General features: G+C 37.8%; 1 protein-coding gene across 3 annotated transcripts in view; it reads right to left on the reverse strand.

Annotated features, from left to right (window-relative positions):
• The window catches only part of LOC119791181 (neural cell adhesion molecule 2-like), a 486,158-nt gene that overhangs the window by 171,414 nt on the left and 292,521 nt on the right, over nucleotides 1–22,223 (reverse strand). For all 3 annotated transcript variants that reach the window (XM_038297130.1, XM_038297129.1, XM_038297128.1), the window contains exon 2: nucleotides 109–183. In XM_038297130.1, the coding sequence (XP_038153058.1) occupies nucleotides 109–183 (75 nt within the window). The remainder of the gene's footprint in view (nucleotides 1–108; nucleotides 184–22,223) is intronic.

Below are 22,223 nucleotides of genomic sequence, written 5' to 3' on the forward strand. Positions count from 1 at the left end.
CCATTGACTGCTGGAGATAGGCACCAGCACCCCTCGCGACCCCAATTGGGACAAGCGTGTAAGATAATGGATGGATGGACACAATAATCAAGAGTGTGGCATCTGTACCTGTGCAGGTGAAGAACTTGGACTCGCCGACACTTAACTCCACTTTGTTCAAGGATATGGATACCTGCAGAGCAGCTGTAGAAGAGAAGAAAAGAAGCAAAGGAAAAAAAGAGTTACTAGAAGATTTATTGAATTCACACACAGCAATACAAACACACAGCAATACAAAACCAGTACTTTCACTGCAACTGCTGGACCTCTGTATCTGTATCTGTATCTGTATCTATGTTTTCATGGAGGAACCATTTAATGGTGCTAGAAGGGTTTTCCAAATCTTAGCCAGAGGAAATGGGGGTTTGACTTTAATTAAATTCAGGCGATTTTTCGAAGCACAGTTTCTCAGAAATCCAAGAGTTATTGTTCGATCCAAATGCGCTTAGACAAAGATTGGCTTCCATTATTGCAACAAGCTTTCACAACACATGGGATATGTCCTGTTGTTGAACTGTTTTCTGTGACAAGTGTGTGTGTGTGTGTGTGTGTGTGTGTGTGTGTGTGTGTGTGTGTGTGTGTGTGTGTGTGTGTGTGTGTGTGTGTGTGTGTGTGTGTGTGTGTGTGTGTGTGTGTGTGTGTGTGAGTGTGGGGTGGGGATGGAGGGGTGGGGAGAAATCAGTAAAGCAGTCGATAGCACTTTTACTTTATTTGGCGGAAAAAATTGCATCCCTGCATGTGAACTGAGAATAACTTCATGCTGATTTAAACAGACATATTCTTTTACCTATGCCAAGATACAAGCTAAAGAATTTCCATAACATTATATCCAAAAAAATAGACAAAACGAAAATTGAGAAAAGTTGCAATTAAATTTAAAATATGAAACACAAGTAAAAAAATCCATTCTTAAAAAAAAAAAAAAAAAGAACTGTTCAAAACAGATCTATCTGATGCTCATTTCATCATCTCTGCTCACATCTGTCTCAGTTCCAGTTCCAGTGATTACTTTAATAATCACAGGTCCCTGAAAAATGCAATGCCTTTCATTTCAGGGACAGTTGGTTGCACCGGTACAATCTCAGATTGGTTTTAGTAGCATCATTAAGACACAGAGTTGCATGCTAGAGCCCTGATCTATGAAGTGATGTTTTCCCTTTAACCAAACCGTGGTGGTCTAACTCAGAGGTTCCCAAAATGATCAGCTTCTGACCTACAAAATGTCACCAAAGTCAACTAATGACCAAAACTACTGGTTGAGTATTCAAACATTTTGAAAACAATCAAAGAACCGGTGTAACAATATTACAAACAGCATCAGCAACCAAAGTAGTATTTTTTTTTCTTTTAACGAATGCTTTTATATCTTTTACCATTTTAAACTAAATCCTCATTGTTCATTTTAATTTTTGTAATTTTCTCGAGAACCCTTCCTTGGTTGCTCAGGACTCCAAGTGGGTCATAATCCTAACTTTAGGAACTAATGGGCTTGATTGTGTGTTTTGGACTACTTTCCACCTTTAACCCAAGTGTTGTTGATCTTAAAGTAAACTGCCAGATGTTACAACTTTTATATTGTGGTTCCAGATTTCAAGGTCCTGAACCAAAATATCAGCCTGTGACTGTGACGCTACCACCACTGGGTTGGACTGTAGGATTTATGGTGTTACACCAAATATAACACAATGTCCATCCTCCAAACCTCTGATGTCTTGGTAGTCCAAAGACACGTTGATGTGTTGTGTTTGGTAAGCAAAGGTCCTCTCTCATTCTGATTATTAGATCATTACCTCTGACCTTAATAGAGATAAATATGCTCTTAATGAAGGCCTCTTTGTGTAAGAAATTAAGTCTGTTGGATGACAGATGAAACGTCTTCGAGAAACAAGAAAAGTCTGGTTCCATTCTGCAGACATACTAATTATTTTGATGTTTTGGATGTCTGGTAATCTAAGACAGCATTATTAACAGAGGTAAGTGAGGTCTGCAGTGCTTAAGATGTTGTTCTGGGTTATTTTGTGACCTCCTTGAAGAAATCAAGTCTTTCCAGTAGAAAAGGGTTAGGGTTCTCAGCAGACCACTCCTTTAGCTCTGATGGAGGAAGCCCAAGGTATTCCGAAACCAGTGGAGAGATGATGTCTTGGGTTGTCTTTTGGGCCTTCTCCAGGTTGGACATGCCTGGAACACTTCCAAACGGAGATGTCCCATAGACATCTGACAAAAATGTCCCAGCAACCTCAACTGACTGCTCTCGATAAGGAGGTGAAGCTGCTCTACTCCGAGCATCTGGCAAATGGTCAAGCTCATCACCCTATCTCTAAGGGATAGCCCAGCCACCTTGTGGAGAAAGCTAATTTCAGCCGCTTGTATCCAGGATCTCACTCTTTCAGTCATAATCCAGATTTCATGACAGAAATTGAAGATAGGAACAAAGACCGGCCGGTTAATTGAGAGCTTTGTTCGGCCTCAGTGCCTGCTTCTTATTTATATAGGACCAGTTTAAATCATGAAATTTCAAGACTGTTTACAGAGAAACTCAATCAATTCATCATCCAGTCAGATTAGTTGAAAATATTCTATCTCAGGAAATGCAGCTGGTTGCATTGACTCATTGAGCATTTGGTGACAGTAGATATTCGTTTGCAATGTCTATTTAATCCTACAGCCATTCCTACCATGCGCTTTGGTTAAAAAACCTTTAGCCTACCTTATGTTGTCAGACGTGCTTTTTAATGATTCTTTGATTCTAAAGATTGGGCTGTAATCAGGCTGGTAAAATGAGAGTTGGCCGTCCAATAATGGTGGTAATCAGAGTTAATTCACATAAAGTCGCAAGGATAGTCTCTTTTTCCCCGTTTTAATTAGTTTTATTTACTTGATACATTTGATTGAAATTATCACTAAAATGAAACAAATGATTTTCCAAGGGGAGATATATATATATATATATATATATATATATATATATATATATATATATATATATATATATATATATATATATACTTTTACCCTTGAAAAAAGACATGGAATAAGAAGAGTAAGAGCAAGAGAAACCGAAAGATAGAACTATTTAAATCACAACTAGGTGGAGTAAAGAATGTGTGTCTTGATGTTTAATGAGCAGTGATTGGCAGCTTTGCATGAGGAAGGTCACTTTAAGGCCAGAGGCTCTTGATGCAGAGGTTCTGTCCTACCACATCTCTATATCTAAGCCTGGATATGTGATGAGCCTGTCATACCCATGGATCTTCTTTTTTTTATGTTGGAGCCACAATCCTCTTTAGGATCTACATCTCACCACATGCTTTAGCAGAATAATCATATTCTAATGGATGTTAATTCGCTCCACAACACTGGGAACGTAATAGTAGAGCTCAAGGCGCCTGTCAATAATCGGGGAAATGATGAAATCATTATCCGCTGCTTTTCTAGTAGGGATGGCTGCAGCCTACGGCAGAAACACACTGAAGCTGCTCTCCAGAAATCACCGGCAAACATATGCTGTGGCACAAAGACGGCTACAGATGGCAGTAGATCGGCACACACAGGAGGAGGTACAGGAGGCGCTTTATCAATACATCTGATCACTTTCTGACTGAGATGTTGCATCAATGGAAGTGCAGAGCCGTCTGTCATCTATTAAATCAATTTGCTCATTGCTTTACATTTTTCGCTGGCTGCTGGATATAAAGCCTAGATTATAAGCTCAATATCATAATAGATTTTGTCTCATGTTACACAAACACATTGGGTACTCTGCAACACTGCACACCCAGACATAATTAAATTATCAATAAAATATCTCCTCAATCTACAATCTCAGTTTTGTATTGTATAAATTAAGTAATTTTTTAGGATTCACCTTTACTGTGACTCACTAGTCTTAATTTTAGCTTTATAACCACTGTTTCTGATTATCTTCAGATGTCTGGCACCTGTTAGCAGGTAGCTCAGTTTAAAAAGACTGGACTATATCCCTAAATACATTATAAAGCCATGTAGGGTAATACAGATTTCCTTCTTCATTAAAGTCCAGGGCTGTTATTGGCCTCTAGAGGTAAATCTGGTTGGTTTAAATCCAACATGCTAAATGATTACTGGTTAAAACATTTTTTTTTTATCATCCTAACTGGAAAATATGACTTGAAATTTACTGATCTATAAAAATCTGTATGCAATAACAGACGTGAAAACATACTCTAAAGGTATGATATGGTAAAGAGAAAGTTGTACTGTAACCCCAAACTAAAGATAATCATGTGTCTATTTTTGTGGAGGAGGTGATTCCTTGGAACGTCTCACTGTTTACTGATCGCAATTGTTAAACACTGAATTCTCGCTTTTTAATTTTGAAGAAATTCTAGTTTCTACATTTTCAGTTGTTACCTTCTCAAATCCACAGAGGTATTTATTAAAGTTAAGGACTTCTGGAGCTCTAACCCTTCCTTCTAGAGACTGCTTATTTCTCCTGGCAGTGCCAGTGAGTCACTACAATTTGGTTTCCAACATTGATTTAAAGCAACTTAGGTTTCAGTGTTTTTTAAAATCTTATGCGAGTTTGTTCCAGATTAGTAGGAAATAAGATTTAAAAGGTGCTTTTCTGGGTATGCAGGGCAGATTTGAGCCAGAAGACCTGAGAGGTCTGAGCAGTTGATAAACAGGCCAGTCTTTAATGTACATTGGTATTAAGCCATTCAGTAATTAATAGCCCAACAGAAGTATTTCAAAGAATTTTCTGACATCTATGGGAGCCAGTGTAAGAACCTTAGAACAGGGCTGGTGTGCTCAGATTTCTTAGTTTTAAAAGGATGCTTAGAGACTTTTTAGGCAGACCTGTAATCAATCTGACCAAATATAAATATATGAATTAGCTTTTCCAAGATCCTACTGGGACATTAGATTTTTAATCTTGGAGATGTTCTTCAGGTGATAGAAAGTCAACTTTTTAGATTAATTCATGAGCTTCTCAACCTTCAGGTCTTAGTCCATCATTACACTCAGATTTCAGGCCTGATTAGGGGTTTCTGTGCTTAATAAGTGTAGCTGTGTGCTAACGTTTGGCTGCTCCTATTTTGGTCTAAAAATTATAACTTTAGTTTTTTTAGATTAAGTTAATGCTAATTTTGGTACATCAATTTATTGATTTCTTGAACTAATTTTCCCAGAGCTTGAATGGTCTCATAGTCATGGTGATATGGTTACCACAAACTATGCCTCGCATGCATAGTTACGGTGACTTATGCTGCTGTGTGTAATAACTTAAGCTAGAGGAACTATGTAAATTCTGAAATGAAGGGACCCCAAGATGAAACCTTCGGAAACTCCAAGTAGGGCCTTGGCAATATGAAGAAAATCCAATATCACGATATATCTGGGCTATAATCGCGATACATGATATCTATTAAGTTTAATTGGTGATCGGGAGGACGTTGATATATGGCCTTTACAACATCTTCATTTTGTAGCGGATGACTTTTTTGGTGGTGGAATACATTTGTACTGCTACCTTTTGCAGCAATGGTTTTTGCAACACAGCTTACAAACTACCGCCTTTTGTTCTGACAACTTTTGCATGAAATCTAAAAAACTGCCATATATTGCTTAGCTGAAACACCTGCTGTCGCCATATTTTGTTTGCCAGTTGTTGTAGTGCTGAACTGAGATTTTTGTTGTCTCTACTTTAAAGTTACTCACCAACATAAAAAGTCCCACTCCTTTAAATACAGTAAGATGTTAACCAGTCAAGCGCAGTATCAGAAAGATCAATTCTCCATGTGTTCCAATAGAAAACATCTTTAAACCAGGATACACGAGTAACTGGGCTTTACATTGTGCTGTGGCATAGATTTGGTGTTTGTCGCTCATCTTACAAAAAGCCTATGGCGCCTAAAACCATTAAAATAACATGAGCTTTTGTTTGTGAATATTCACTTCCCTGCACTTTTTGACAGGATAATTTACGAAGTAGGTTTGTTGTTGTGCAGATTTTTTGTTATTTAATTTGATTTAATAACAATTTATTACTACATGCAGTTTAGGCTGCAAATAAAAAGTCTTGACCTATAAGTTAGGCTCACAAGATAGTATGCGGCAATTGTACATTATGTAATCTACTAATATGAGAAACTCTGATGACACTACAGGTGCTGGTCATAAAATTAGAATATCATGAAAAAGTAGATTGATTTCAGTAATTCCATTTAAAAAGTGAAACTTGTATATTATATTCATACATTACATACAAACTCATATATTTCAGATGTTTATTTTGTTTAATTTTGATGATTACAAATGACAACAAATGAAAATCTCAAATTCATCATATCAGAAAATTAGAATATTGTGAAAAGGTTCAAAATTGATGGCCCCTGGTGCCACACTCTAATCAGCTAATTAACTCAAACCACCTGCAAAAGCCTTTAAATGGTCTTTCAGTCTAGTTCTATAGGCTACACAATCATGGGGAAGACTGCTGACTTGACAGTTGTCCAAAAGACGACCATCGACACCTTGCACAAGGAGGGCAAGACACAAAAGGTCATCGCTAAAGAGGCTGGCTGTTCACAGAGCTCAGTGTCCAAGCACATTAATAGAGAGGCGAAGGGAAGGAAAAGATGTGGTCGAAAAAAGTGTACAAGCAAGAGAGATAACCGCACCCTGGAGAGGATTGTGAAACAAAACCCATTCAAAAATGTGGGGGAGATTCACAAAGAGTGGACTGCAGCTGGAGTGAGTGCTTCAAGAACCACCACACACAGACGTATGAAAGACATGGGTTTCTGCTGTCGCATTCCTTGTGTCAAGCCACTCTTGAACCACAGACAGCGTCAGAAGCGTCTTGCCTGGGCTAAAGAGAAACAGGACTGGACTGCTGGTGAGTGGTCCAAAGTCATGTTCTCTGATGAAAGTAAATTTTGCATTTCCTTTGGAAATCAAGGTCCCAGAGTCTGGAGGAAAAGAAGAGAGGCACTTCATCCACGTTGCTTGAAGTCCAGTGTAAAGTTTCCACAGTCAGTGATGGTTTGGGGTGCCATGTCATCTGCTGGTGTTGGTCCATTGTGTTTTCTGAGGTCCAGGGTCAACGCAGCCACATACCAGGAAGTTTTAGAGCACTTCATGCTTCCTGCAGCTGACCAACTTTTTGGAGATGCAGATTTCATTTTCCAACAGGACTTGGCACCTGCACACAGTGCCAAAGCTACCAGTACCTGGTTGAAGGACCATGGTATCCCTGTTCTTAATTGGCCAGCAAACTCTCCTGACCTTAACCCCATAGAAAATCTATGGGGTATTGTGAAGAAGAAGATGCAATACACCAGACCCAACAATTCAGAAGAGCTAAAAGCCACTATTAGAGCAACCTGGGCTATCATAACACCTGAGCAGTGCCACAGACTGATCGACTCCATGCCACGCCGCATTGCTGCAGTAATACAGGCCAAAGGAGGCCCAACTAAATACTGAGTGCTGTACATGCTCATACTTTTCATGTTCATACTTTTCAGTTGGCCAACATTTCTATAAATCCTTTGTTTTTATTGGTCTTCAGTAATATTCTAATTTTCTGATATGATGAATTTGAGATTTTCATTTGTTGTCATTTGTAATCATCAAAATTAAACAAAATAAACATCTGAAATATATGAGTTTGTATGTAATGTATGAATATAATATACAAGTTTCACTTTTTAAATGGAATTACTGAAATCAATCTACTTTTTCATGATATTCTAATTTTATGACCAGCACCTGTAAATTATATTTTTGTTATTCCTTTATTCTGTTATTTAGAACCACACAGAGATACTTAATGACCAGAAAATATTACCTGGCCTGGTCATTGAATGTGGGATCATACTGGTTATATAAACCATCACTACATTTCTTTCTAACAATGGGATTTAGTTTGGGATTTCTGCAGCAAGTTTGACCTTACTTAACTTTCAATTGTTAGATTACACAGAGGTACCTTAATAAAGTATTTGATCACTCTGGACTTGACCACGGATCAAGTCTTTGCCATTTTACATTTTCTTCAAAGTGGTTTCGTCCAGGCCTTTCTTATTTTCGTGTATTATTTTTTTTTTACATTTGACATTATTTTAGCTGAAAAGTAAACAGCTGTTAATGCTTCATTCTCTCTAATGAACTCCTACCCATTTGAAACTGTTAGTCCTAAAATTCGAAAGATGTGTCTGGGTCGGACATAACAATTTCACAGATTTTATTTTATTTTTTTGTTTTTACGGCACTACTGGCTCGCTTTTATGGAGAGTAGGCTGACAGGAAAGGGGATATGAGAGAGGGGAGAGACATGCAGGTCGGATTCGAACCCGGGTCGCCAGCGTCAAGGACTAAGGCCTCCATACATGGGTCAAGTGCGTAAATACAGATACATAAACCATTATCATGCATCTCATAAGTGTGGGGTAGTTGGTTTTCTAATACTCTACGACATTCACTGGTAAAATATTTGCCATGTTGAATAAATTCTGGAAACGGCTGTCTGATCACAACACTCAGAATCCTTAAACCCTCCTTAGTAAGTCTTAAGTAAAGCAGAAGAGACGCATGCATAGTTTTAAATTAATGCAAGTACAGTTCTCAGCTTGATTAATCAGGCCTGTTTAACCCTGTGCCCTTGCATACTGCCTGCCTGCAACTTAAGGCAAATTCCAATCAGCGCTTCAAGTACTTCAGAGGTTTTCAATTATTAATTGATTCGCCGGCGTTTGCGGTGTGCGTGATTGATCGCGTAATAAGCTCCTCACTAGAACCTGCAGGTACAATGAAAAATGGACCCGAGCTTTTTTTCTTGTGCTACTTGAGCCATCGGTGTGAATAATGGAATCAAGTTAATCCTTTAACTCCCTCACCAGTTGAAATGCACACCCCAAAACGTTACTGCAAACTGAGCATTGGGATTTCTAAACGACTCAGTTTGAAATATGATAAGTGAGAATTTGTTTGTTCACACTGTCGCACAAGGAGGGGGCGCATATAGACGTGCTAATTGCTTCATTTTTTCCCAGGCATGGCCTGTCTCTGTTCAATCGGCTCATTAAGGAGCTCCGGTCAATATGTTATGAGCCTGGTAACAATTATCAGCTCCAATTATTATCTCCTCTGTGAAGCACTACAGACAAGCAAAATAAGACCCCAAACAAAAGTATTGATTACCATTTGTAAAGCATCAGAGATGTTCAATCATCTACCACACTTCAGCTTCCCAAACAATAATTAGAAATGAATGTTCCAAGCCTCCTTGTGTGTTTGTAGGGCGGGTGTTGTTAACAACAAACGTAAAATGTTGTATAAAATGGTCTAAAAAAAACAAAAACCCTGAATTTCGGAATCTGTAAATCATATACCAGTCTTATGTTTGCAGTTTATCACTGCTGCACTTTAAAAAATGGGTATGTCTTTAGAGCTGTACTTTTTCTATAAACACAGTGTACAAAATTACAATAAAGTCTGTCCAAGACTGAGTCTAAGAATGTTAAATATCAAAAAGCTAAATCTGGAGTGTCAAACTGGTATAACAAGTATATGACTAAGTTCATTGTAGTTTCACCACTTATAGGTAATTCGTTTTTGCTATCTGGTCCTCTATGAACATATACGTATCAAAATGCTAGGACATTCCTATCTGCTGTCTGATTTACACATGCAAATGGCACAACTTTTAAATGCTAAATCAATATATACTAAATTATTTTGCCAAAGTTGCATAAGGAAGAACAAATATGAACTTTATATACCTTATCTTATCTAATGTCAGTTTAGAACTGCTGAAAAATCCTTTCAGTTATTCAAAAAAAAACAAAGCACCGGACTTTGTTTTCCAAGCTTGAAGACTTTTCGCTTCCCATCAGGAAGCTTTCTAAATTCAAAATGTCAGAATTAGAGTTGAGTTCCAAGCTTTATATTTAAATAAAACATGCAATTGAACCGGAAGAGCGGGTCAGCCCCCTTCGTAATGGGGGATCGTTGAGGTCTTTGTTATCCTGCAATACCCGGTACTGGTCTATGCGTCTGAAAAGGGGGGTCGTTAGGGTCATAATTGGCTGGCCAGGCAAGATGTCTTGGTTCCTTGCATGGTGATGAGGATTATGATATCGGGAAGGAATCAACTCTATTATTGTGTTGCAGGTTTTTGAGAGCTGAAACCTGAGTCCACCTCCTCTGTTTAAGGATGCTATTTCTCTCTTAACATAAATGGCCTCCTTCATGGCTTCCCATCTGAAGTTTCACAAGCTAAACCCATGAAAAAAAAAAACAAGAATGATCTCTATAACGCTCTATAAATCTCTATAACACCTCCCTCAAGTGATTCACCCTTTCATATGTTAAGCACTGTATATATTCTGTATATCACATGCAGCTTTTTGTTTCCTTTAGCACCTTCTTCTACTCCTTTGACTACTTGAGCTGATGTAACGAGTACGTTTCTCCACTTTGAGATCAAAAGAGTCAATCAATCAATCAGCCTGCCTTGCTATGAACACTCCAGTCTCAATTTCACCAAAAGTGACGATTCCAGCAATCATGGATCTACCTCTGGGTAGTCATTAAGTGTTGCTGCTTGTGTAACTTTGCAACTATTGTTTAAAAGACTGAGAAAAAAAGGTAAATGAACCATAGCTTGCTGCTAATGTTGCTAATGTTACATCCACACACAAGTTAAATTCTCTAGCGTACCGTAGTAAGAAAAAAAAGGGGCGTATAAAAATAAGCTTAAATGAGCAAGGTGTTTGGTTGTTTTTTTTCACTAAAAATTATTAAATGTGAATTTAAGGAAAAAATTTGAAAAAACTGTATAAGTATAATACCAAGTTAAACCTCCTTAAAACATAAAACCATTCCACAAAAGCTGCTCTTTAATACCCTTAAATAAATTATAAGCTTGATTTTCAATCAGGTGAGATAATTTTATAACTATTAACTCTTTTGAAGTCAAAGTCAGAAGATTTTTCTTCTTCTGTATATTCAACAGGAAGAAGTTCACAGAGTGAACAACAAATCTAATTCTTGATTATATTATTAGAATTCCAGTCTTCCATCACTAATTGAAGAGAATTGCTTCTTTGAATTTGGACAAAATTCAATGAGTGGAAATCCTCCTTCAGTAATTGATTTCTTATACAACATTAGACCGAATGTGACCGACATATTTACTTACGTTGATATAGTTTAAGAATTGAACTCAAGGAGATCGTCACTTCTTCCACTTGTTCCAACAAAAAGCCATTCTGAGGTGTTGAATGAATAAACTGAACATTAAATTGCTGTACAGGGTAACAGATGTAGAAATATTTTTATCCAGATGCTTCAGACCCAACTCAGCATAATGATTCAGCAAAGTTAGTGTGACTGAATAAAGTAAATAAAGTTTTTTTGGGTGTTTTTTTTACCGCTGCTTAAATCCAAATACTTGTCTGACAAGAAAGAAAGTGTCCTATCAGCTGGCAGAGAGAAAGGTGTGTGAATATTTAATCCTTTTTTTCCATAAAAAAAGCTCAATTAAAGGCATAGCCAAATAAAATGCACCAAAGAGAAGCAGGCTTTGTATTTTTGTACATAGAGTGTGGGAAGGTGCATTTGAGCTGGATCCTTTTATTTTTTTGGAGTGTGTGGGTGGAAAGGAGGGTGAACGCTTTGCACACAGAGAGCACTTGGCCCAGGGGCCAAAAATGCTCTGCTTTAATTGTGTGTGATTTTTGTGAAGGAATAAAAGGGAATCCTTCCCTTGAACTTTGAAAGCAAAGAGCAATACAAAGATAAGCGAAGGAACGTGCAGACAAAGAGCAAACCAAGACAATAGATACATTACTAATTACCGTGTTTTGGTATTCAGCTCCATCTTGTGTATCTCATGCATTTCTTCAGTGGTGTCACATTGGCAGGAATGATTTGCAGCATAAAATCAGCACCATAAACACTCAGCATACAGCATTTCTGACAGCTATATTTCAGAGATGATGTGTGCCACAAAAACATTCACTAGGTAGGGATATTTTTGTAGCTTGCCATTCTCAGTGGGTAAAATGCACCAAATTTGACTTATTTCCCCCCGGAGTAAAGGAAACAATATAGAGAAGCTAACGTTAGCTTTCTGTAGATCCATATTTAACATCAATTTAGAGCATAAAATGATTAAAGTTCCTATTACTCTCATAACATATGCATGACTGGGTTATACTAAGTTATTCACTAAACCAATTTTTTTAACTCCAAAAGAACAGAGATTGGCTTAAAGATGCTTTAGTAAAACAATTAACCACAACTAGGAAGAAACCAAGATGCAGGGTTTCTATAAGAGTAGCCAATCACAGGCAGTTTACTTTCTCAGGTTGGGTTCTCCCTCAAAGTGACAATAGATGACATATGTTCACAGAAACTGGTCCAAACACAGGTAGGAGAGCATCTACAATTGCATAAAAAGTAAAGAGAGCGAAGAGAAGGAGAACGAACTCATGGTTGTGACATATTGCCTGGTTCTGCTGGAGGTTTCTTCCTGTTAACAGGGAGTTTTTCCTCTCCACTGTCGCTACAAGCATGCTTAGTGTGAGAGATTGCATTGGAGTCAATGAGTCGATGAAATCAACTGGTTTTCCTTAGATGGAAAACTTTGAATCAATTTGACTGTATGATCTGGTGAACTGTAAAGTGCCTTGAAATGACATGTGTTGTGAATTTGCGCTATAGAAATAAACTGAATTGAATTGATACTGTGGACCTCATAGTATTAAAACTGCATGCATAAAACGTTCTAATTGCACGTGGAGCGTTGTTTACATGTGTTTGATTTAAATAAAACTGCGCCAATGTGTATTACTGCAGAGTCTGTACTTTTGGCAGAATTCTGACTTCATACATTTGAAAGAATTAGTGATGGAGGATTTCAAATTTGACCCAATACTTATCTTTCCTATTACATTTAAGTTAGTGTGGCATCTGGACAGAAAAAATATATAAGTAAATCTTTGGGGATGGATATCCAAATAGTCGTAAAGTAAGTATATAATGCTTACCACCATGAGAGCTGCGATATAGAGACTTAATCTAAATAGAACCTTCTTGGCTACATGAAGTAGTCAACAAAAACGCCTCAGTTTAGAGAGCTTCATCAGCTTGGAAAGGGTTACAAATATTTTCTCGTCATTTTGCAGAGTTCGACTGTAATCTCCACTCGTAACTTTGGCTAATTTGTGAAATTATCTTGATTAAACACATTCATCTTTCCCTCCACATACCAAGCCTGCTTTCATGCTGCAGATAAAAGAGGGGGGGGGAGTGAGGGAGTAAGCTGGCTCAACTCAGCCGACCATATCCAATTGTACCGACATTCAGTACCATACCACGTGCAGTCTCAAACACAAGCAGCAGCTACCTATTATCTTCCCACTCTCCTGCACACCTTCACTGTATCTCTGCTTTCCACTCTCCAGCTGCTTTGCGATTTATGTCTCCCTCCTTAAGCCTCTTAAGCTCTAAGCTGCTGAGGCCTTGATGGACCCCATGCAGCGCGGTGCAAATACACAGATGTGTGCTTTCAGACAGATGTGTAATCTTTTTCTAATTAGCATGGAGAGGCGTCATGATTTTATCTGGCAGGTGGCTAAAATTATAGGTTTGGCTCAATTTCTTCACACCATCTCAGTGTCTATATGTTTTTTTTTTAAATAACCATGCACCAATCAAGGTTCATGTCCATGTGCATACGGTACAAGCTTCAACTCCTTTCAGGTAGTTGTGTCAGGAAAAAATTCCTTTACAGGAAAGACATTCCTTTTGCTTTTGTGTCTCTTTGTATCAGATTGATGTGTCCTGTGATGCCCAGTCTTTATATGAAACAGGTTTTTATGCAGAAAAGCTGATGGAACAAATTCTGTTCAAAGGATGAATTCGGCTTTACAATTCATCTGACACAATCTACAAACAAAAGGAGAATTTTACATTAAAAAAAAAACTTCCAATAAAAAAAAAAATAGAATTAGAATAGTAATAATAAAGCCTTTTATTACAATAAACTGAAGCAAAAAATGAAATCCGACTATAGATTAACTACGAAAAAAAAAGGGTTATATTACATCCTACATCTATGATACATTTTAAAGGTTTGTTAGTAACCCAGAAATTTAGTTCACATGAAGTTACAGAATAACGCAGGATCAATAATACAAACTTTCTGTTATTTAATACTTTAAATATTTTTTACAGGTAGATTTCTTTTTATTTATAAGAGAAGACTGTTTGATAGTTGTACAGAAGCCTACAGTAAGCTACTTTATGGAGAATAAAGACGCTGATATACAGGATTGAAGTAACTATGGATAAAGCCCATTTGAGGATGTTGAGGCAAAGACAGCTATCCAGGACATCAACCACTTCTGAACAACAGATGTTTAGAAAAATCTTGCCTGGACTAAAAAGAAGTTCATCAAAGGTCTATTTCCTTTTTTTTCTATTTCACTTACAAATCAAGGTCTTAGATTCTGGAGGAATAGTGGAGAGGCACAGGAACTACACTGCTCTAAGTCCAGAGTGAAGTCTCCATCAAGCCCAAAGGGAACATCAACACAGTGAGTGGTCATGCATTGCTGCATAAATAATTTCTTTAGCTAATAGAGAAATACGTTTCCTTCAGAATGGAATTTCGGTGTATAAAAGATCTTTAGCCATGACTCTTTTTTATTTTACATTTGCTAATTTGCCCAGCCTTTAGACACAATACACATTAAGCTGTTTTGGTTTAACTGAAAACCTAAAAAACAAAAATGCAACCATTTTTGGCATCTACTCAATCATATTTAGTTACTTTAACTCAATTGTTTCACTTTAGCAGGGTAGGACATGGAAAAAAATCAGTTAAAAACTAAATAAGGCGCAACAGGGGCGTCAATGTGCAAGAGTTCGCTCAGAGGGTTGTCGGTTCAAGCTTGCAGCCCTGGCTTTCAATGCTGTTGTGACCTGGCGCAAGACACTTCACCTGTACTGCCTACTGATGGTGGTCAGAGGGCCCGGTGGCACCAGTGTACGGCAGCCTTGCTTCTTTCATTGTGGCCCAAGGTAGCTTTGGCTACAATGTAGCCTACGATCATCAGTGTGTGCGTGAATGTAGTGTAAAGTGCTTTGGTTAAGTCTCCTGAATTGAAAAAGCGCTATATTAATTAATTTAAAAAAGCAGCTAAAGTCCAAAGAACTTTGCTAAAGAAGCATTGTAGAGCACAAAAAGTGTTTGCTGGAGATAGGTTCAAAAGATTACAAGGAAATCAAACTTGGAAGCAAAATCTGTAAAATGTAGGTTTTAGTAACTGGACCTAGTTTCTGTTTGTTGAATAGTTGCTCTACATTGGAAAAAATATCAAATTAAATATATAATCTATTTTCTTATTTTGTGCTTTAAAAACAGATTAAAAATAAAAAATGGATTTAATTATCTTACCAAATTATGAAAACTAAAACTGGCAAAGAAAAACATACAATAGTAGGGTATTTATATAAAAAGACTGCAGGCTTAGACGCAAACGTTAAATTTTACAAATAGGATTTTATATCCCCCAGTTTATCTTCTTTTGTGTTTTTAGGTGATGAAAAAGTGTAAACAATAAACAACATATTTAATAAAATCTCAAATTGCTAAAATTTTCAAATGTATCTGTATTTTTTTTATGCTTTTAAGATGCAAAGATGTGAAAAGATAAAAAAAATACAACAGTTTTAGTCCTGGTTTCAGAGGAAAACACCCAATTACAACAATATTTGGTCCATAACAGTCGCCGTGTTTATATGAGCCCCAAGTGAATCCTACTCTAAATTAGGACCAAATGGATCTTGTATATTGTTGGGTTTCTCATATTAGGAGCAGCATATAAAAAGAGGCTAGATTGATGACATTGATGATTGCTGCCCATTATAGGCAGGAATCCTACAGGCTTATGCAACAACACAAAGATCATGGCAAGTTATATAACAGGAGGCATGATTCTCGCGACAAGAGAAGAAAACAGATTTCTGACACACATTGCCTGACAATGGCACCCAAGTAAAAAAAAAAAGAGCATGAATCAATCCATAAAAGCACTCAAACCCTGACAGACAGTGAAGTCTGAGTCAAAGGGCAGATGAGGCAGCAGAGGGAAAAGAGTTGAGTTTCAAGTGGCAATGCAATCATTGGCTATGATGGAAATAAGAAGGGTAAACAGACAAGGCCTCCATTTCAGACTCTCCACCTACCTTGCAATCAGAGCTCCTTGATGCCAGACGTGGCAGAAGCAGCTGAGAGAAGTTGTGGAGGACAAAAATCTCAGTGTGTGCGCTATAAACCCACACAGGTTGGTGTGTATGCATACACTACAACCTCCAAAAATATCCATTAATGTCCTATAGTACCTTTTTTTTTTTTGAAAAAAAAAAAAAAGACTGCAGTATATCCTCTGTGTTTTCTCATAACCTCTGTCTTCTTTATCCTCCATCAAAAGAAATGATTTCTATTCCAGAAAATGAATAAACTGGAGCCTCACACAGTGACGGAATAAATCACATTTTCTTGGATATTGGGCTCATATTTATGGAAACACAGGGAAAAAATAGGGCCAGTACGCATTGTAAGAGATAATACCGTTATCCGCATTCCCTTTTTCAAAAACAGAATCATGCTTCACAGGGTATCAGGCAGGAGCTTTGACTATCTTGGCTCTGAGTCCTGTGTCTAATCTATTAGTTTTATTTTCCTTATCTCTGTCGCCCTTCCTTTTCTGCTCTCATTTCTTTCCTTACATCACTACTTCCTTCTCAGGGTGCAAACTATTGAAATGCATTCAGTTGGCTTTATTTACAGTGGGAATCTTTATATTTACATACAATGTGAAAAAAAAATCCTTAAACTTTGCTTATTTTGTAAAAGCTAACTCAAGTTTGTATTTATAGATAAGCTGGAATAGAGAAATGTGTTTGATTTGAAGGCCAAAAAAATAAAATAAAATTAAACTTGATGATTGGCAGAAGACTCCTCTACTCTCATAAATCTACAAGCATTTCTCCACAATACATCTTCTGCCAGTCTGCGTACCAAATTATATATAGGGCGACAGTTGCGTCGGATGTAGGAGTTTGCCCTGAAATTGAAGGATTGATGGTTCAAGTCCTCGGCTACAATTTATTTATTCTTTTTTTTAAATATATCTACTCTAATAGTCCCAGAGGGAAATATACTTCTCTGCATTTAACCCATCCCCTTGGGGAGCAGTGGGCTGCCATTGTGCGCCGCCCGGGGAGCAGTGTGGGGTTAGGGGTCTTGCTCAGGGACCCAGAGTGGCAGTTTGTGGGAGTGGGGGATCGAACTCCCAAACTCAAGATTCAAAGCGCTATGCCCCAAGTGGGTGAAAGACTGAATGTAGTGTAAAGCGCTTTGGTCAAGTCTCCTATCTTGAAAAAAAGCACTATATAAGTACAGGCCATTTACTATATTTATTAAGGTCAATAAACTAATCCCTTCCTTGCGAGTCTCTAAAGGTTGAAATATATACCATTTAGTACCATTATTAAATTGGGATTATATATTTTTAATTAAAGCTACAGTGTGTAATTTTCAGCGACATCTAGCGGTCAGACTGCAGACCGCAGCAACATGAACATCTCCCCCCCACCGCTTCTCCCCCCCAACAGTACGGCGAGCGTTACAGGACAAAATTTCTTCCACGACGTCCACATCACCTACCTTCTCAAGTAATGAGGTTTGTTTACATAGATAATTTTACAGATAGTATTTCATTAGTCTGTGTAGGGTATAGATTTCATGTAGACTTAAGATAATAAATATACCCGTTATTTTTTCTACGTCGTTGTGACGTTTTGGTGAGCTGCTTTGCATGGTGATATAAACAGACGAAGTAATTGTAGTCATTAGTTTAACAGCGAGATTGTGTTCGCTGGAAGAATATATATTCCCCGTTTACAGAGTCCAAGTCATTTTGGTGGCACGGGGGTTACAACGCGAGGAAGAGGGAGAGGACGAGGGCGAGGGCAGGGAGGCCGTGCAGCTAGGGCCAGGCGAGGGAGAGGTGCCAGCGGGGTGAGAGCAGAGGACGAAAGGCTTGAAGATCTCCAAAGGAGCCGGAGAGAAGTAACCGAGGTATATATCCAGAAAATGATTTTACAGAAAATTACTGAATCATTACCTATGAAACGTCAGGGACGTTGCTGAATAAGTATACTGGAGAGTAACAGCATCATCACGCAGCATGTTATTGTTTTAGACAGGTCTGAGCATCCTGTACTCCAAAAACTGCAGTGATATTAGACAATTGTGTGTGTAGGATTAATTACCTGTCCAAGAGAAAACTGGCAACTTGAGCGTCACTTTGAAAACCTTTTTCCTCCATCAGTGACTTCCATCGTGTAAATGCCGTGCCAATGTTGATCCGTGTTTTTTGTCGTTTCTTGTCACGCTTGCGTTTATTCTCGTCGTGTTTCCGCTTCTTAGATGACGGGGGTTCGGTGTCCGCCGCTTTTCGTTGTGATACAGAGTAGGCATGATCCTCCATTCGTCTGATGTTTGGCCACACAGTGCCAAACAGTTTGCAAAGTCACTCACGCCTGCCGCCTTGTTCACCTTTCTTGTTACTGAGGCGCAGTATACCTGCTTCTTCTTCTTCTTTGGTTTCAGGCAGACTAAACGCTTCTCAGGCATAATACTGCCATCTACTGTTCAGTACCGTCTCAGTTCATCTCTCTCAACTTGCCGTAGTTATTTTCGAGCGTCATGGGAGATCTCGCAATCGCTAGTTTGTTGCCTCTGCGCTTGCCGTAGCGCAAAGATGTCAGCCTCCATGGCTGCGAGACCCGCTCCTATGTAATTATAAATAACGAATTCTAAGGCAACGCAAATATTATGGTTAAAAGGCTGAGCTCATAGGTGATGATAACATAGTTATGTATAATATATTAAATTTCTGACTTTATATGCCTGTAATTATTACACACTGTAGCTTTAAAGTCAGCCTTAATTAATTTAGTACAGCATAGTATTGAAGTCATGGTTGTATTTCTATTGATTTCTTCAAGGTTTTCCTAATATCAGAATATCATTCAGTTGATTTAGTACAGATAATATGCTTTTGAAGAGTACATTATGAGGGAAAGGTTGCTGGAAAAACAGAAAACTTGTTTTTCATTTTTATTTTTTTTATTGTGAACTAAAACGAGAGAAGCCATTGCTGCCTCCTAAACATCAATCTTAGAGGTCAAAGGTTATTTCTGTATTACAATAAAATCATTGACCAATATTTTTCCACCAAAGAGGACACTGTTTGAAAAGAGTGACTGAAGGCATGTTTGAAGTCTGCCTCAGATAAATGCGGCTGCTGAGCCTCATTTTCTGTAAATAGTCCTGAAACGCAAAAGTCAAATCAATAACAGTCTGGAGCCTGAGCTTTCGAGACAATGAACTCCAGCAGAGGTGGGAGGGATGTTTATTTATGATGATCCATGAGAACTCGCGGAAAACCAGGCATTCAAATATAAGCTGAGTACTGATCTCTTGGGAAGGTGACAGACTGAGCCCAGCTGATTACTCCACTGGTTTCTCTGAGCAGATGAACCCCGGCTTTCCACCTCTATGGAAGGAGGTTACTCAATAGTGTCTGGCAAAGAAAGATTGTGTAATAAAAAGTTGATGCCTCAGGGGCAGTATTTTCTGAGAGGAGAGTCGTAGGCTGAGGGAGAGCGAGGGTCCAGGTCTTGTGGTAGCAAGTTGCACACAGGTTAGACTCTCCCATGTGAAGCAATGGTTACGATAATAACTAAGATAATTAAAATGCATTCCAGCTAAAATTAAAGAGACATTTTAGCTTCAGGCAGATGTATTGTTTTGTCTGTAACTGCTGTGCAAAAATAATGGTTCAACTTTCCAACTGATATAAGAATTGCATTTATTTAAAGATTTCTTTAAAGAAATCTATCCATTTTGCAAAATGATTGCTGTTTATGTATACTTGCAGTTAATCAAAAAAAGCAAAAAAAATAAAGTAGAAGCATTCAAAATCGCCCTTCCCAGTAAAACGCCAGCCGAGGCTTCTCTTTAGATAATAATGTCCACAAATCTTGACAGAAACAATATTTTTGTACAAAGATTGATGTTAAAAAGGGAATTCTAGAGGACCAACCAATGGCCCATCATGGAAAGTGTGGAAATTTTGAATGGCTACTACTGTAAACAGCAGGAGTTCTTATTGTTTCAAGTATGCAGATAGCATTTTTGCAGCAGTGCAGAAAATATGGTGGTGGCAGTATCATGCTGTAGGGGAGCTTTTGTCTTCTATTTTGGATGTATGAGATGGTAAATAATTCTGTGCTTAAGCTCACTTTCTGTTGATGCCTTACATAGTATTGTAGTCAAAACCAAACAAACTTAGACCAAGGAGTAGCAAGACAAGGCCAGGACCTGAAGAAGCCAAGACCAAGACATTTAGAGGCTGAGACAAGACAAGGCCCAGACCTTAAACAAGACAAGTCCATGACTTTAAGGGGCCAAGGCAAAGACCTTTAGAGTATAAGACCAAGACCTTATATCAGGCATCTCCAAAGTCTGTCGTCGAGGGCCGCTGTCCTGCAGGTTTTAGAGGTTTCCTTGCTCCAGCACAGCAGATTTTAATTGAAAGCTCATTAACAGGCTTTTGCTCAACTGCCATCATCTTATCAGCTGTGCTAAAGTAGGGAAACCTCTAAAACCTGCAGGACAGGGGCCCTCGAGGACCGAGTTTGGGGATGCCTGCCTTATATGGTCTTGGTCTCTAAAGGTCTTGGCCTCTTAATGTCTCTGTACCTAAAAGTCTTGGCCTTACTCCTTGGGCTCAGTTGCTGTGGTCTTGACTAACATTAGACAAATTTTGTATCCTTTTATCTCTGCTAAAAACACTGCCTTATTTTTATTCTGCATATTTTTCCTTTTCAAGTAGAAAAAAAAAAACGTAATTGTAAACTATTGAGGGTTGCTAAATTCCCTCTCTTTTACCTGGATCAGAGGTCAAAAATAAATAGCACCCCTGCCAATTTTTGTCGTGTACTAACATTAAGTCTTCCTTTGTGTTTAAAGGTAGTTTAAAATCAAATATTCAAACTGTTCAACACAAAACAGGGACATGCAATTTTTCTGTCTTGGGGCTAAAGATATGCTCAATTTAGCTTTCATCTCCAACTAGGAGCTGCTTGCTGTTCGGTGAAAAAAAGAGGCTATTATTTAGTCCCAGCATGCCAGTCAGACTCACTTTGACAATCTGCAATTCTGTCGGTCAGACCGCCCTGAATACAACTGTACAACACAAATGAGTTCTGTAAAATTACAAAAATGGGGAAAATTAAATAAACTTACTTTTAAAATTTTAAATAAATTTTTATAGTCCTAAAAAAAAGCAAACATCCCTGAATGTATAGTTTGCATTTTTTGGTATCTTTAAATAAAACAACATGAAATAGCCATTGTGTGGGAATTGTTTCAGCAAATTTTATGGTTTTCAAAACCAAATTCTAAACATTGTAATGCTTAAAAGAGAGAAGGAGAACTGCTAAGGCTTGGTTAAGTCAGGGAAACAGGAACCATTCTTTTTAAGGTAAATAAGTATGGAAAAAAAAAACATGATGCTGGCTATACTGTCTGTAAAATAAACAGCCAACGAAAGTCTGGCTATGTAGATCACAGCTTCATGGAATACAACAAAAGATATGAGCAAAAACGTGTTTACTAAAGGCTCCTACAGAGTCGGTTGTACTATATTTTGTGGACATCCGCAGGTACTTGTTACAGACACAATGTCTGCTTGACATTTCCGTGCTTTGGTTTTCACACCATAAAAATGTGTCTAAAAATAGGTAAATGTATAAAAAAGAAGTATATATGCCCATATCTTGAGAAATCTCACAACAGAAGGAGTATATTTGCCCTTATAGTAAGATTAGTTATTATGTATAGGGTATGATAACTGTCAATAAAACATATATGCTGGTTTAAGAATATATAAATGAAAGTAAGTAGTAGTTTGAATAAATTTAAGATTTGCATTTCTACCTTGTCATCAATTCTTACATACGTTCAACATCAGATGTTTCATTTATTATTATAAAAGTTTAAATTATATTATTTTAAGTGGAATAATACTAAAGTACAAGTACCAATCACAAAT

The sequence above is a fragment of the Cyprinodon tularosa genome, unplaced genomic scaffold (genome assembly GCF_016077235.1).
Source record: "Cyprinodon tularosa strain WSP-4 unplaced genomic scaffold, ASM1607723v1 ctg383, whole genome shotgun sequence".
Classification (NCBI taxonomy): domain Eukaryota; kingdom Metazoa; phylum Chordata; class Actinopteri; order Cyprinodontiformes; family Cyprinodontidae; genus Cyprinodon; species Cyprinodon tularosa.